Source organism: Chelonia mydas, chromosome 5 (genome assembly GCF_015237465.2).
Source record: "Chelonia mydas isolate rCheMyd1 chromosome 5, rCheMyd1.pri.v2, whole genome shotgun sequence".
NCBI lineage: Eukaryota > Metazoa > Chordata > Testudines > Cheloniidae > Chelonia > Chelonia mydas.
In genome coordinates this window covers 127,634,645-127,652,102 of record NC_051245.2, presented here as the reverse complement: position 1 = coordinate 127,652,102, position 17,458 = coordinate 127,634,645, and the positions used below count along the sequence as shown (strand labels likewise).

Here is a 17,458-nt window from a genome sequence, read left to right as displayed (position 1 = left end):
TGTTTGTATACCTTAGAAAGTGACAGGAATGTCAACTCTGGTCTTCCCTCATTTTCCTGGAGGATTTGCAGGAGGATCTCATAGGGAGTATATTGTTCTTACATCTTAACTGAAGGGGTGAAGGTGCTGAATCTAAGATATTCTTCTCTAAACTCTTAAAGATGGTATTTAAAAAAACGGTGAACAGTATGACTGAAAATTCCTTCCTCACTCAATGGATCAACTTTCATCCTTCTTGGCTGTCGTGATGTACTATTACACTAGCTTTCCTGGCACCAAAAGCCTCATCTAGACTAGGAAACTTTTTTTTTAAAAATATTGGCTAATATGATTTTATACATCACTAAGCCATCGTCTACATGAGGTGGTAGGTGGTGTTTAATGTCATTTTAGCTAACTTGCTTAAAAAAAAACTGCTCTTCTTTCCTAGTCCAGACAAGACTAGTGTCTTTCAAGCTAGAAGGTACCTGATTTCCAAGTTTAACATTAAATAAAAACCCGTTTCCTCCAGGGAAAAAATACTTTCAGACCTTCTCTATTAATCATAAAGAACCAAGCTCGCACAAGTCACAACAGAGGAATGTTCCCTGTGGTGTCCAGATTAGTTATAAATGTTGAAGGCTGTGTGGCCCGGTGGATAGGGCATTGGAATGGGAGTCAGGAAACCTGGATTCTATTCTCAGCTCTGTCACTGAGCTGCTTGATATCCTTGGGCAAGTCATTTCACCACTTCGTGTGTGTTTCCCCTCCCACCCTTTGCCTAGGTATGATAGGGCCCAGAGCTCCATTGAGAATGCTGAGGTTTGTTTTCTCTCCTTTGTAGGTCACCTTTAAGGCTCTTGTGATAAATGCCTCTTTGAAAATACTGCTTCAGAAAGCATTAATCCCCTCTTCACTGCTCTTTCACTAACCTTGAACTAACTCATGTCACAGCAACGTACAGTAAAAGAGCCAGAAAGGAATCCCTTTTTGTTAGTAGCCATCCAGCAAGTACCACCTTCACCACTCCAGAGAAGAGTTCTCAAACTCATATGCATCTGCCCAATCATTGAAAACAGATGTACTGACATCTCAAGAGGAAAAAATAATTCCAATGGAGTTACAATGTATTTCTTAAGAGACGGGGGTCCCCTAATTACTCCAGTTTCAAGCTGCAGTGATACTAGACTGTCTGGACAATATTAAATACACCCTGGACGGTCTTAAACCATACTGATTTTCAATTCTGACTTTATTCTCCTGATTTTCCCTGTTTTCTGACAAGTACTCCTGTTCTTTTTCCCTCACTTGATAATACAAATGATTTTTAAATTTCAGTTTTCAGTTTGATATTTTAATTGTTTTCTTTTCAACAACATGAAGTCCCATTGTTACAAATGTTTTTCTTTTCTAACATGCCTAAAAATAGTAATATCACGAACGCTTTAGAGAAATGAGATCCAGTGAAAGCACTTTAAAAAAAAACAAACAAAAAAAACAAAAAAACCCCCAGTATGATACAGGCTGAGGGAAGGTCAAATAAAATTCATCACAAGTGTAAGAGGAACGGCTTTGTAAGAAATCCAAAGGAGGAGAAAAGAACTAGTGTGAATCTTAGGGATAAACTTAAAAACACTGAAAAAGAACTAATCGTGTGCATACACATCCTAAGGTCTATGGAAACAATAAGCATGATTTCACTTACTTAATTTCAGGAGTAACAATTTCTGCTGCTAGGCTGTCTGAAGACTCCTGGCTTCCCAGTGGCATCAATCCTGTTTCAGACATAAACAAAGAAAAGGATTAACAGAAAGTACAGTAATTTTTGTTTCAAAAGGCGACGAATAAATATTGTTCAACAGGATTAAATTTTAAGAGAACATTTAAAACAATATGCTCCTTGTGAGTATGTGAGAAATAATACAGAGTCATGCTATAATAGGAAGGAAAGATGAACATAACTCCATTTTTGAACAGGTTTTCGGTTTCCATTTTCCTCCATTTTGGACAAAGTTCTTTTTGTTGGTGGTGGTGTGTGGTTTTTTGTTTTTGTTTGTTTTTTTTTCAAAAAGAAAAGGAGTACTCGTGGCACCTTAGAGACTAACCAATTTATTTGAGCATAAGCTTTCGTGAGCTACAGCTCACTTCATCGGATGCAACTGTAGCTCATGAAAGCTTATGCTCAAATAAATTGGTTAGTCTCTAAGGTGCCACAAGTACTCCTTTTCTTTTTGCGAATACAGACTAACACGGCTGTTACTCTGAAACCTTTGTTTTTTTTTGTTTGTTTGTTTTTTTACACAGAAGTTACGGTTTATTCCTTGGTTCATGTAAAAATATGAATATTTGCATGGTGTGATATATGGAATATAAATAAATGCATATGTGCCAAATGCACCACATAAAAGTTTAGGAAAACTATGTTAGGACATTAATGCTAATTTTTTGGAGATGAGGGAGATGAGAAAGTTGGTTTCTCACTGCCATTACTTAGAAATCAAACTCTTAAAACTTTTTTAAAACATCACATTTCGGGAGAGACCAAGCATGGAAAATTTCAGCCAAAGGTTGAAAGCTTCATGAAGTTCTGAACATCTAAAAATGTGATTATAGCAGAAGTTGTTTTGTAATCTCAAGTTAGTGGATGTTAATTGGTCAACTATAAAACAAAGGTAAACCTGTCTACCCTGCACCTATGAAACCTCTGTGGACATTCTTTAGAAAAAAGGAACTTTGGTTTCTCTTTCTCCATTACCTGAAGTGGTGAGCTGCCCTTCTTGTGCTTGTACACATCGAAGCTCTTCGATAGTTTCTTTTAGGGAATCTCTTTCCGTTCTTAACCTCTGTGTGATTGGAAGGACAATAAATATTAATCTCATCTCTACAAATCCATCTTTAACTCTAAGCAAGTTGCCACTATTCACATCATTGCCAGCACTTTAACAAAGAGGATTAATGTGCACTGCTAGAAATGCCTTTCATAGCAAGGAATCCCAATTCATTCCCCGGGCAGAATTTAAAAAAATAAATAAATAAGGAGCAACTACTCACCAATAACTGTGGTTCTTTGAGAGTCCTGTACCTGAATAACTACACTTGTGGGGTCAAGACACCTGCACCATGAACTTCCAGAAACGTAAGGAGAGCAGTAACCCCATCAGGGCCACTCACACTGTCTTTCCTCTCCTCTTGTGCAGGGTTCCTAGCTATCCAATGGAAGTGGGCCAACACACTTTCAATTCCTTCCCCTAATATGGGAATTTTTAACCCCACTCAGAAGAAGACAGGAAGGTAGGTGGGGAATGGGAATATGCAGAAGCAAAACACTTGAGGAACTATGATTACTGGTAAGTAATTTCTCTTTCTTCTTCAAGGGCCTCTGCATACTTCCAGTGGTGGAAGATTAGTGAGCAGCATGACCCCCTAAGAAAGTCAATGGCCTTGACCTTTAGTAGAGCATTCAGTTGAGACTGGGACATGGATGAAAACTAACTGCTTGTGGCTCAATCCAGGCAAGACTGAGGTAATGCTGGTTGGAAAATAAAATCATGAAAAAATGGCAAGGATAATATCTGTCCCTCTGAGTGTTTCTCATCTGTTGTTCAAATTTGCAACATTCAGGAGACTGTTTAGATTCCCAGCTTCTTGATCAGGGAGCAGCAACGCCCAGGATGACATTTTATTTAACAGTGCCCTAGAACTGATCAGTCACCAAACATGTTTTTAAAAGTATTAAGCCCTGTCTCTTCCAGTTGACTGGTGGTATTTAAAAACATTAGACTTAATTGTGTCAGCGAACACATTTTAAAAACACTAATGATTTTTTTGTCAAGACACTGCACAAGATCCTCCAGCCTAATGCTTTTTCTCATTGGCCAGCGTCATTACCTGACAGTCCAGGTTTGGATGAGTTTAAAAATACTGATGTCCTTCTCAGGGACTTTATATAGACTGTCTGACACCTCCATGTGGGAAGAAATTAAAAAGTTTGGGTTACTGAGACTCTCTCAAATGCCAGGCCCAAATGGTCAGTTAGATTACAGGAAGGTTCAGTACAAAGGATGGGAGCTATTCGGTGTCTCTGGCATCAACAAGTCTCATTACAACCAGAAATAGCATTGATAGTACTGGCTATCCCAGACTCCAGGACCATGGGAACTGTGGACTCTTTGACACTGAGAGCCCTGAATAGCTACCCACTTCATACCAGAGTTACATGACAACTAGATCTGCAGGTGGAGTAGAGGATTGTCTAGGGTAAAAATCCAAGCTGCAGTCTGCCTCAGAAGAACTAGGATGTGAGTCAAGTGACCAAAAACTCCAGGACAGTCTTCAACCTCCATCCAGGTACAGAGTTAATGCTGGTGAGCAGCTCTTCGCAGCTGATCTTGATGAATGCTCTCCCACCATGCCTGATCAACCCAAGTGCACCTGGGGGTCTCGGGCACTTTGGCAAGCAGTTCTCTGCTCCACCTTTGCTGGTCAGAAGGTATGGAAGGGCAGTTAAGGCTTCTTCTCTTTTTATGCCCTCTGAGCCCTGGATGACAGGAGGGATGAGTGGCCCCAGTTGAGACTGCCCTCTAGAAGATTCCAAAAGTTCGCAGCACATGCACTTTGATCCCACAAATAGGACTATGTAGAGGCTACATTGAAGATTTTTTTACTTTAAAAGAAAACTTCTGAGTTTAACTCCAGAGCAATATTGAAAGTTTGAAACCCAGTTTAAAATTAAATACACTTTACAATTACATTTGAGATTTCTGAGTCTTCCACTGCTGGATGCTCAAAGCAAAAACCTGTGACACTGTACACATGAGGGATCTATGTAGGAGGTTAGATAAAGACAACATGGGGAGGGACAGGAGAAAAGGATATCGAGAAGAAAAAAAAAAAGACACAAATTTTTAAAATTTTAAAATCTACTGCACACATTTTCATAGTTACCCTGAAGCCAGATGATCGGTTTATCAAACTCCAAAGTTATTACATTTATACAATATTTTACTCAGACAACAGACAATTTAAAGCGAACAAAGAAATGTAACTTGGCTAAACAGGTAATTTTGATAAGCAGGTCCAGGGTAATAAGAATACAAATTTGTTTCCACCACCACAAAAAAAAGCAACATCTAAACACTTACATCTTTTTCTTTTTGGAGGCTGTCTACTTTTTCTTTCAACAATTTGTATTCAAATTCTAATTTATCTGCTTTCTTCGATTCTTCAGATAATCTGTTTTGTAGTTCAACTACCTGTGAGACAAAGAAGGAATTGTTTGTCTATCCGTGTTCAACATAATATGCATGAAGTAAAGTTATTAATTACACTGCAACGTGAGATCAGTGTTAAAACAAATGGAATATTCATATCTAGCACATTCAAAATGGTTTGTTCACCTATCTATTGTTTCAATCATCAATGTCATTGAAGGGATCAGAATAGTATCACTTCAGTGCAAGTAAAATCTGAGACAACAAAGCTGTGAAGAAGAGAAACTGTTCTCAGTTTGTCCAACCACCCAGCTAATTATACTTTAAATTTAAATTTGAGTAAAATCTCTACATAACCAATGAATCACCATAACTATACAATTGAGTGGATCAGAGAGATGAGGAAACTGATAATGGCCTTTCTCCATCCTCAAAAGTGTGGGGGAAAGAAATCAGTAAAAAACAAACAAACAAAAACACCATAGAGAAAATCAGAGGTGCATTCTCCTACTTTCCCTATCTCTCTGTTTTCCAAGCCTCACTTTGAGAAGTCAAGCCTAAGCTTATCTGAACAGGTAATTTTTTGCTCATTTGTAAATGTGTTTTCTCATGGTTTTTGAATCTACTAATATGGAGCTTCATCTCCAAGGAATGATGGTCAAACCCCAAAATCCAAAGGAACAGAGGCACTTTTAATTATTTAACAAGAGGAAGTAATGAGCTATCAAGGTCCAGTCAAAGTTCCCATGTACACTACCACGTAGAAGCTCAGCGAACAGCTATTTACAACTAGAAGAGGAGAAAACTGAATAAACCTTTCAGAGTGGACATGCAAGTCATGAAAAACAAATCAGCAAAAAGTTGCCCACTCAAAGCTTTATACCTCCATTAACAAAGGCTCAGTTCTAGGTACAGAATTAGTAGCATGTCACAGAAAGAGCCTGGATAGAACGGCACTGAAGAAAGATCAGCATGCAAACTCTATAGCTGAATGGAAACTCTGATGAAGATACATCCACTTGTAGCTTCTTGTGAAGCAATTTATAAGGAGCCAATGTCTGCTTTGTTTTAGAGTTAGAGAAAGAGGTATGTGTGTAAATAAAAATACGTTTTAAATAGGGCTGTTGATTAATTGCAGTTAGCTCTCGCGATTAACTCAAATAAAGTAACTGCAATTAATCGCAGTTTTAATCGCACTGTTGAACAATAGAGTACCAATTGAAATTTATTAAATATTTTGGATGTTTTTCTACATTTTCAAATTTATTGATTTCAATTACAACACAGAATACGAAGTGTATAGTGCTCACTTTATATTATTTTGATTATAAATATTTGCACTGTAAAAAAAACAGTATTTTTCAATTCACCTCATACAAGTACTGTAGTATAATCTCTTTATTATGAAAGTGAAACTTACAAATGTAGATTTTTTTGTGTTACATAACTGCAGTCAAAAACAAAACAATGCAAAACTTTAGAGCCTACAAGTCCACCCGGTCCTACTTCTTCCTAAGACAAACAAGTTTGCTTACATTTATGAGAGATAATGCTGCCCGCTTTTTATTTACAATGTCACCTGAAAGTGAGAACAGGCATTTGCATGGCCATTTTGTAGCCAACATCACGAAGTATTTGTGTGTCAGGTATGCTAAACATTCATACGCCCCTTCATGCTTCGGCCACCATTCCAGAAGACATGCTTCCATAATGATCATGCTTGTTAAAAAAAAAGTGTCAATTAAATTTGTGACTGAACTCCTGGGGGGAGAATTGTATGTTTCCTTCTCTGTTTTACCCACATTCTGCCATATATTTCATGTAACAGGAGTCTCGGATGATGACCCAGCACATGTTCGTTTTAAGAACACTTTCACAGCAGATCTGACAAAACACAAAGAAGGTACCAATGTGAGATTTCTAAAGATAGCTACAGCATTCGATACAAGGTTTGAGAATCTGAAGTTGCCTTCCAAAATCTGAGAGGGACGAGGTGTGGAGCATGCTTTCAGAGGTCTTAAAAGAGCAACACTCTGATGCAGAAACTACGGAACCCGAACCACCAAAAAGAAAAATCAACCTTCTGCTGGTGCCATCTGACTCAGATGATGAAAATGAACATGCGTCGATCCGCACTGCTCTGGAGCGTTATCGAGCAGAACCTGTCATCAGCATGGACACATGTCCTCTGGAATGGTGACTGAAGCATCAAGGGTCATATGAATCTTTAGCGCATCTGGCATGTAAATACCTAGCAATGCTGGCTACAAAAGTGCCATGCGAACGCCTGTTCTCACTTTCAGGTGACATTGTAAACAAGAAGCGGGCAGCATTATCTCCTGCAAATGTAAACAAACCTGTTTGTCTGAGCAATTGGCTGAACAAGAAATAGGAAGGACTAAGTGGACTTGCAGGCGCTGAAGTTTTACATTGTTTTATTTTTGAATGCAGTTCTATTTTGTACATAAGCTTGTACTTAATTTACATTTGTAAGTTCAACTTTAATGATAAAGTGATTGCGTTACATACTTGTATTAGGTGAACTGAAAAATACTATTTCTTTTGTTTTTTACAGTGCAAAGATTTGCAATCAAAAATAAATATAAAGTGAGCACTGTACACTTTGTATTCTGTGTTGTAATTGAAATCAATATATTTGAAAATGTAGAAAACACCCAAAAATATTTAAATAAATGGTATTCTATTATTGTTTAACAGCATGATTAATGGCGATTAATTTTTTTAATCGCTTGACAGCCCTAGTTTTAAAGTTATAGCGTAACAGTAGCAAAGACTAAAGTTAAGGTTGCCTAACACTTTCCATGTAACCTTTTGTTTCCAATTATTTATATCTTTGGCAGAAAGAATGAGGTTCCCCTTGTGGTCAGCTGGCTTGTGTGTGTGTGCTGTTCAGCTCGGCTCAGACAGTTGGTTCAACCAGTCTCAGCATCAAGGGTTAAGTGCTGAAGGCTAGAATGTTGTTGCTCAGTAACACTGTCCAGGTTGCTCAGCGCTTCTGTCCTTGGAGCTCCAAATGTTATCATTACTAGCAGCAGATAAGGCAACCTGCTCATTCAACAGACCTCGATGTTACCCAAAGAAAAATCACAGGCATGGTTCAGTGGCGAAGGCCCTTGGCCAGGTTTATTGTCAATGAAGCACTGTACTAGCTCCCTGGATCAATGCTTACAGTTACATTAAAACATGTATGCTCATTACAATGGATTCAGCTCAGTCAGTGGTCAGACTTGCCGCTACCCCATAGGCTGGAAAAAGAGTTAAGGTGAAGTATCTCAACATTTATAGACTGAGACAAACAACAGTCTTTTAGGAACCTAAGTACCACCATGCTTATTTCATGACATCTGTTTGTTACCTCTCCTTGTTCCTAATATCTTGGATGAAACATCCCTATTCATTTTGTCAAACCATCTTCTCTTGTACTAGATTGTGATGTAGCTGTACTAGCTAGAATATATTTACATAAATATCTAGTGCCTAGTACACTAGCAACAATGTTGCCAAGTTCATGTACTGGACAGTGAACTCGTAAGCATCTGCTTTAATATATGGCCTGACTTTGGCTCACAGCCTCTGGTTCAGGCCTCAGCCCAGGCCCAGTGCTCCAGACTCTCTCTCTCACTACTACACCCCTTTCCATTGTCCAAGGCTCATCCCATGTTAATGGGGGAACAGGTACGATCAGGTGCAGACACCAGTGCTAATGTGCATGAAGTCCTGGCAGATCAATATAGAGTAGAAGCACAAGCTGCCTCAGGGAGGTATGTACCTTTCGTCCACCCATCTCGAAATAAAGTACTCCACTTCACCTTTAGTAAACTGGAAAATGTACATGCCCTTCATTTCAGAGGGTGCTGGTAACAAGAGGGGTACTTACCCCTCCCATGGCACACAGGATGAGAAATACACATCCTCTCATCTTGAGGTAACCTGCCAGGGCTGGCACTTAGGGGAAGTGAAAAACATCCCCAAGGCCATGTCTACACTACGAAAATACTCCGATTTTACAGAAGTCGATTTTTGGGAACAGATTGTATAAAGTCGAGTGCATGCGTCCACACCAAGCACATTAATTCGGCGATGTGCGTCCACAGTACCGTGGCAAGCATCGGCATTCCAAGCAGTGCACTGTGGGTAGCTATCCCACACTTCCCGCAGTCCCCAGTGCCCATTGGAATTCTGGGCTGAGCTCCCAATGCCTGATGGGGCCAAAAATTTGTCACGGGTGGTTATGGGTAAATGTCGTCAGTCAACTCTCCCTTCCTCCATGAAAGCAGCAGCAGACAATCATTTCGCGCCCTTTTCCCTGGATTGCCCGAGCAGACGCCATAACATGGCAAGCATGGAGCCTGTTCAGCTCACCGCAGCAGTTATGACCATTGTAAACACCTTGCGCATTATCGTGCAGTTTATGCAGAACCAGCACCTGAAAAACCAGGTGAGGAGGCGACGGCAGCACAGTGATGAGGACATGAACACAGATTTCTCTAAAACCACGGACCCCGGCAATTTGGAGATCACGGTGTTACTGGGGCAGGCTCATGCTGTGGAATGCCGATTCTGGGCCTGGGAAACAAGCACAGAGTGGTGGGACCGCATAGTGTTGGAGGTTTGGGATGATTCCTAGTGGCTCTGAAACTTTCGCATGCGTAAGGGCACTTTCATGCAACTTTGTGACTTGCTTTCCTCTGCCCTGAAGCGCAAGAATACCAAGATGAGAGCAGCCCTCACACTTCACAAGCGAGTGGCAATAGCCTTGTGGAAGCTTGCAACGCCAGACAGCTACCGGTCAGTCGGTAATCAATTTGGAGTAGGCAAATCTACTGTGGGGGTTGCTGTGATGCAATTAGCCAATGCAATCGTTGAGCTGCTGCTATCAAAGGTAGTGACTCTGGGAAATGTGCAGGTCACACTAGATGGCTTTGCTGCAATGGGATTCCCTAACTGTGGTGGGGCTATAGACAGAATGCATATCCCTATCTTGGGACCGGACCACCAGGGCAGCTAGTACATAAACCGAAAGGGGTACTTTTCAATGGTGCTGCAAGCACTGGTGGATCACAAGGGACGTTTCACCAACATCAACGTGGGATGGCCGGGAAAGGTTCATGACGCTTGCGTCTTCAGGAACTCTGGTCTGTTTAAATGGCTGCAGAAAGGGATTTACTTCCCAGACCAGAAAATAACTGTTGGGGATGTTGAAATGCCTATAGTTATTCTTGGGGACCCAGCCTACCCCTTAATGCCCTGGCTCATGAAGCTGTACACAGGCACCCTGGACAGTAGTCAGGAGCTGTTCAACTATGGACTGAGCAAGTACAGAATGGTGGTAGAGCGTGCATTTGGACGTTTAAAGGGTTGCTGGCGCAGTTTACTGACTCGCTCAGACCTCAGCGAAACCAATATTCCCATTGTTATTACTGCTTGCTGTGTGCTCTACAATCTCTGAGAGAGTACAGTGGAGACGTTTATGGCGGGGTGGGAGGTTGAGGCAAATCGCCTGGCTGCTGAATACGCGCAGCCAGACACCAGGGCGGTTAGAAGAGCACAGCAGGAAGCGCTGCGCATCAGAGAAGCTTTGAATACTAGTTTCATGACTGGCCAGGGTACTGTGTGCCACTTCTGTTTGTTTCTCCTTGATGTAAACCTGCCCCCTTGGTTGACTCTAAATTCCCTGTAAGCCACCCACCCTCTCCCCTTTGATCACAGCTTGCTTGCAAAGGAAATAAAGTCACTATCGTTTAAAAAACATGTATTCTTTATTAATTGATTATAAAAATAGGAAGATAACTCACAAGGTAGCTCGGGTGGGAGGAGGGAAGGAAAAGGCCACTTCAAAACTTGTTGAATGCCAGCCTTCTGTTGCTTGGGCTGTCCACTGGGGTGGAGTGGTTGGGTGCCCGGAGCCTCCCCCCTGCATTCTTGGGCGTCTGGGTGAGGAGGCTATGGAACTTGGGGAGAAGGGAGGGCGGTTAAACAGGGGCTGCAGCGGCAGTCCGTGATCCTACTGCCATTCATGAACCTCCACCAGACGCCAGAGCATGTCCGTTTGATCCTGCAGTAGCCCCAGTGTTGCATCATGCCTCCTCTGATTTCCTGCCACCACCTCTCCTCACGTTCATCGGCCACTTTCCTGTACTCTGCTACTGTGTCCTTCCACATATTCTGATGAGCTCTGTCAGTGCCGGACGACTGCATGAGCTCAGAGAGCATTTCATCGCACGTGTGTTTTTTTTACCTCCTTATCTGAGATAGCCTTTGGGATGGAGGAGGGAAGCTTGAAACATTTGCAGCTGCTGGAGGGAAAAAAAGGGAGTGAAGTATTTAAAAAGATACATTTTACAGAACAATGGCTATACTCTTTCATGGTGAACAACACTATTCCCATTACACAGCACATGTGATTTTGGTACAAGGTTGCATTTTGCATCTTATATTGCGGCTTTGGCATTAGAGATCACACACGCAGTGTCGGGCAACAGAATTCGGCTTGCAGGCAGCCATGGTAAGCCATAGTCTTTCGGCTTCTGCAACTTTCATAACAGCAGCGCCCTCCTCTCCCGTACCAAGCAAAGCACGTTGAGTTGGCCATTTAGTGCTGCCGTTTTCCTGTTAACGTGCAGCAGCAGAAACCAAATGAACCTTCCCCCCCGCACCCCCCATTCAATTCTCTGGGATGATCGCTTTACCTCTCCTCCCACCGCGTGGTTGGTATCAGGGAAGATCCCTGCTAGCCAAACGCAAACAGCTCAGTGCCAATGGCCCCCCCACACCGCGTGGCTAACTGCGGGGAGGATTTCTTTTCAGCCACAGTTAAACAGCCCAGTAGGAATGGCCACCTCTGAATGTCTCCTTAATTAAATTCCCCTATTTCAACCAGATTACCATGAATGATATCACTCTCCTGAGGATAACACAGAGAGATAAAGAACGGATGTTGCTTGAATGCCAGCAAACACCGGGACCATACGCTGCCAGGCTTTGTCATGCAGTGATACCAGATTACTTGCTACTAGCATGGCATGGTAAAGTGTCCTACCATGGAGGAAGGAATAAGGCTGCTCTCCCCAGAAACCTTCTGCAAAGGCTTTTAGAGTACCTCCAGGAGAGCTTCACGGAGATGTCCCTGGAGGATTTCTGCTCCATCCCCAACCACGTTAACAGACTTTTCCAGTGGCTGTACTGGCCACGAATGCATCCCAAGTCCTCAGGGCTACTTAATCATCAAAAAATGCTTGCTTTTTATAACACGTATTGTATTTAAAAAGGTACACTCACCAGAGGTCCCTTCTCTGGGTTGGGAGGGTATTTCAGTCAGGGTGATAAAAAGATCCTGGCTGTCGGGGAGAACGGTGTGCTGTGTACTCTCCTCAAGCTCGTCATCCTCCTCCTCCTCATCTTCCTCATCCGCAAAATCCTCAGGCATGGCAGAGAGTACCCCATCATCAGAGTCCACGGACTGGGTTGGGGTAGTGGTGGCGGCCCCCCCTCGAATTGCATGCAGCTCAGCGTAGAAGCGGCATGTCTGGGGCTCTGTCCAGGAGCATCTGTTTGATTCTTTGGTTTTCTGGTACTCTGAGCTCTGAGCTCCTTAAGTTTCACGTGGCACTGTGTTGCGTCCCTGCTGTAGCCTCTGGCCCTCATGGCCTCGGAAACTTTTTGAAATATTTTGGCATTTCGTCTTTTGGAACTTAAGTTCTGATAGCACGGATTCCTCTCCCCATACAGTGATCAGATCCAGTACCTCCCGTTCGGTCCATGCTGGAGCTCTTTTTCGATTCTGGGACTGCATGGTCACCTGTGCTGATGAGCTCGCCTGACCAAACAGGAAAGGAGATTCAAAAGTTCCCGGGGCTTTTCCTGTACACCTGGCTAGTGCATCCGAGTTCAGAGTGCTGTCCAGAGCGGTCACAGTGGTGCACTGTGGGATAGCTCCTGGAGGCCAATACCTTCGAATTGTGTCCACACTAACCCTAATTCGAAACGGGGATGTCCATTTCCGCGCTAATCCCCTTGTTGGGGAGGAGTACAGAAATCGGTTTTAAGAGCCCTTTATGTTGAAAAAATGGCTTCGTTGTGTGGACGGGTGCAGGGTTAATTCGATCTAACGCTGCTAAATCCGACAAACTCATAGTGTAGACCAGCCCCAGGAGTCCAAACCAGGCAGACTCAGAGCAAACACTGCACTGGGGCTGAGAAAAACCTGTCACAAACTAATGGGAGACTCCCTATCACAAACTGAATTTGCGAAAGTGTATACCTGCTCAAGGGGACGGACAGAGACTAATCACCAGGCAGGGGAAGAATCTCAACAAATCTCCTCTTACCTTCTCTCTTCTTCCTTGCAGGAGAAGGAACAGAGATGGGAAATGCAGACAGTGCAGAGAGCTGACCTGCTTGCTCCATGGAGCAACAGGACACTGAAGATTGAGGGGAAAAGAGGTGGAGCCTGTGCAGAGCATGAACTGGCACAACTGCTACTGGAATATTGTGTCCAGCTCTGGTGTCTGCACTTCAACAACGTTGTTGAAAAACTGGAGGTTTCAGAGAGCCGTGAGAAGGATTAAAGGATTGGGAAACATGCTTTATAGTGAAAGATTGAGCTCCTTTAATCTATTTACCTTATCCAAGATAAGGTTAAAGGGTGACTTGATCACCGTCTATATATACCTACATGGGAGATAGAAACATAATAATGGGCTATTCAATTTAGTCGACAAAAGTATAACAAGATCTAATAGCTGGAAGCTGAAAGACAAATTCAGACTAGAAATAATGTGCACATTTTAAAGTGAGAGTAATTAACCATTAGACCAACTTACCGAGGGTTATGATGGATTCTCCAACACTGGAAATTTTTTAACCAAGACTGGGTATTTTTTCTAAAAGATTTGCTCTAGTGTAACCACAGCTATTGGACTTGAAGCAGGAATTACTTCAAGTAAGTTCTATGCTTTGCATTATGCAGGCAGTCAGACTAGAAGATCACAGTGGTCCCTTCTGGCCTTGAAAATCTACAAGTCCATCAATACATTTTGTCTATCCAAGAGAGCGAGCTCTTGTTGACTTTTTTCCTACTTGGTAGGTGGAGTTACACCAGCTCTATATAATGAGCTACATAAGCTAGGGGGAGAGGGATATTTACAATAAAACAGATCCTTTACATAGAACATGAATGAGTTCTTTAATGAACTCGTGAATGAGTTCTTGAGATATTACCCAATATTAACAGAAAAGGCTAAGAAATCAACAAGTCAATTGCAATAACTATTTCTGTTCTCACCTGTCTCTTGTATGTTTCCAGTTGGCTACGCGCTGCATTGGCTTTCCTTAGTTCTTCCTCCAAGCTTACAGTATTTTGCATATACATAGTGTTCTTCTCCTCTAAGAGTTTCACTTGCCGACGCAGATCACCAAGATCTTCCAGCTTTTTTTTGTATGACTCTACCTGGCTTTCTAACTTAGCCACTTTATCAGAAGAATGCCTGGATGAGAACAGAGAAGGAGAAGCTGCATCAAACCTGTTCAGACTGTAAACTTTGGGGCACGGACCATCTTTTTGTTCTTTGTTTGTACAGTGCCTGGTCCATGGGTAGGACTGCTAGGCACTATGGTAATACAAATAATATATAATAATATTCAAAATGCTAACATAATATGCGCTCTGAAGTCTCCTCAGTATTAAACTCAATACAGAAATGGTTCCCAAACACCAGGAGGAGCATAAGAAAGTTAACAACTTATCTTCACTGCTATGTTTCTTGGCTTTCTCTTTGCCAGCTTCTCTGCTTCTCCCCTCACCAACCTACCCAAAATGAGGTAGTTTCCAATGATATCACTCTTCCTGCTTGAATGCATTACTGTCTTCTTGTCTGTTTCTGTATCAAGTTCTAACTATGTTCATGCCATCCTCTCTCTCAGGCAATCTCCACCTCAGACTCCTAATCTAGCCTCAAAACTCACTTCTTTCAGGCAGCCTTTCAATACTATCCCTGCATCTGCTTGTTTTCATGCCTACCAACAAATTAATTGTTTTTAAAACAAAGTAAAAAATCTGAAAGACTTGAGCATCTTTACTGTCAGTGAAAGAAAACAGAGTGGAACACACAAAGAGCTGTTATGCCCATTTACAGGGCAGCCTGTGCCCTCTCCACGCAGTGGCCGTTTAGTAGATTAGATTAAGAATTTTAGGAACATGGATGCAGGATGGGGCTCAGTTTATAATGCTCACCTTTGAATGAACAGCTCTCATTGCGCAATATCACAATTTAGAAACATAGCCAAAGAGAATTTCATCAAATTTTTCAAAGAAATTCACCATTTGGTTATGAACAAGCAAAAGACATTTCAGGCCAAAGGATAATTTTTTACAAAAAGTTGTAAATGCCTTAAAACAGGGGCTTATAATGATGAAGGGCTACTGCAACCATAATACTGATAGTGTGGCAATGCCACATATACAGTGCTTAATGATGTGAGATCAGGTTGCTTGACTGGCAAAAAATTCGCAACCTCATAATTTTGATGGTAACTGGATGCTCTTTGGTGCTTGTTGATAAACTACTTTAATGTATGCAAAATTTTGAAACTACATGAATGCTAATGGAGATAAACTGATAGCACAAACGTTGTTTTAGGAATAAAAAGAAATATACACCCTAATGGTTAGAGCAGTGGTCCCCAACCTTTCTGTAGAAATAGCATATTGCTATTCCCAGAAAACTGTGGCGGGCGCCAGACACCCCGCCACCGAAATGCCGCCGAGAAACGGCAACGCTTCTTGACGGCATTTCGACAGACGGTTCTCCGGCGGCCGCGCCCAGCGGTGGCATTTCAGCGGCGCGGTGTCCTGCGGGCGCAAAAAAATACCCCGGCGGGCGCCATGGCACCCGTGGGCACCACTCTGGGGACCACTGGGTTAGAATAATAGTTTACCTAAGTACATCCATCTCATCCTTCAAAGACTGAGCCTCTTCTGCTAAAGTGGTTAGCTCTTCATTCTGCTGTCGCAATTCTGCAATTTCTTTTTCCAGCTCTTCACAACGTATTCGATAATCATCTTTGGCTGCCTCTAGCCTACAGAATTGAAATAAAACAGTAGATAAGAAAGGTTATGTTCTAACCACAGACCACTGCTACCTTCTTCCTTCATAGCAACTTTTTGAGACAATAAAAAAAAAAAAAGCCAACGAACATCATCATGTTGCCAGTTTCTCTTACATTTTCAAGGAGGTGGAGGTAGCTCCAGTTTTATGGGTATACATGCTTCTAAGTCAATGTCATCAACAACTCTGCCTTGCAGTGCAACAAGGAGATGTATACTTTCCATCATAGTTTTATTTGAAAGAAAGAGAAATCCTAAGGCTTTCACATGCTACTGAAAATCTTTGCTAAAACACTCCTCTCAGAATGCCTGGGGCACAAAAATATAATCTTTTCTGGCGCACAAAGAGGATTACCTTTTCACTTTGTTTTATCCCAGCATAAGCAGGATTATGTACAATGGTCAACATTTTCCAAATGCAGGTACCTTAAACAACACACTCTATCCACATTTGGGCAGCCAGATAAGTGGCTGTTTTTTAATGGAAGCTGCGGATGTTCAGCACCTCCGAAAGATCCCATTTTGGCCAACATACAATATGTGCTGAACAAATAACAGAGCCTCTGCCCTAAGAAATTATACCATAAATGCATAAGAGAATATAATAGGATACAATAGAAGTGGGGTGTGCTCTTTAATAGATGGAACACAATGTAAAATATGGTTGTTCAGGTTTCTGAAGGAGAGAGGTTGCATGGTGTAGGATAAATATGAAATTAAAGAATTAGAGTTAGCTTAAATTTGAGTTAAATTAGAGTTAGCTTAAATTTGGTTAAGAAAAATGTGCTGTAAAGAAATGCCCTGACTAGGAAGTAGAAGGAAGGCCTTGAAAATAAGTTAGAAGGAATAAAGCAGAGAGGATGTCTGGTTCAGAGAGGATGAGATAAAAGGAAGTTTCTAAAAAGACGACCTTTGGCCAATAGGGCGACTGCAGATGGTTTTAAATAAAACAAAGATTCTGTCTTAAAATGAGCCAACAAGGCCCTTCTCCAACCACACATCAGTGGTAAAGCCTGTGTGAACTCAAGTGCAATGGGCAAACGGTTGGACCGCAGTTATGGGAGGAAAGGCCTTGGGGAAAAAAGGAGGTTGTAAATCTTATCTGGATTAAGACTGGAAATAAGGGTGAAGTGTCTTAAATTGG

The 17,458-nt window shown here is 41.9% G+C and overlaps 1 protein-coding gene across 5 annotated transcripts in view; it reads right to left on the bottom strand.

The window, feature by feature from the left end:
* The window catches only part of HOOK3 (hook microtubule tethering protein 3), a 192,917-nt gene that overhangs the window by 112,332 nt on the left and 63,127 nt on the right, over positions 1–17,458 (bottom strand). For all 5 annotated transcript variants that reach the window (XM_043546661.1, XM_043546660.1, XM_037902286.2 and 2 more), the window contains exons 10-14: positions 16,146–16,286; positions 14,494–14,695; positions 5,121–5,231; positions 2,735–2,822; positions 1,685–1,754 (exon numbers count right to left, since the gene is read on the bottom strand). In XM_043546661.1, the coding sequence (XP_043402596.1) occupies positions 1,685–1,754; positions 2,735–2,822; positions 5,121–5,231; positions 14,494–14,695; positions 16,146–16,286 (612 nt within the window). The remainder of the gene's footprint in view (positions 1–1,684; positions 1,755–2,734; positions 2,823–5,120; positions 5,232–14,493; positions 14,696–16,145; positions 16,287–17,458) is intronic.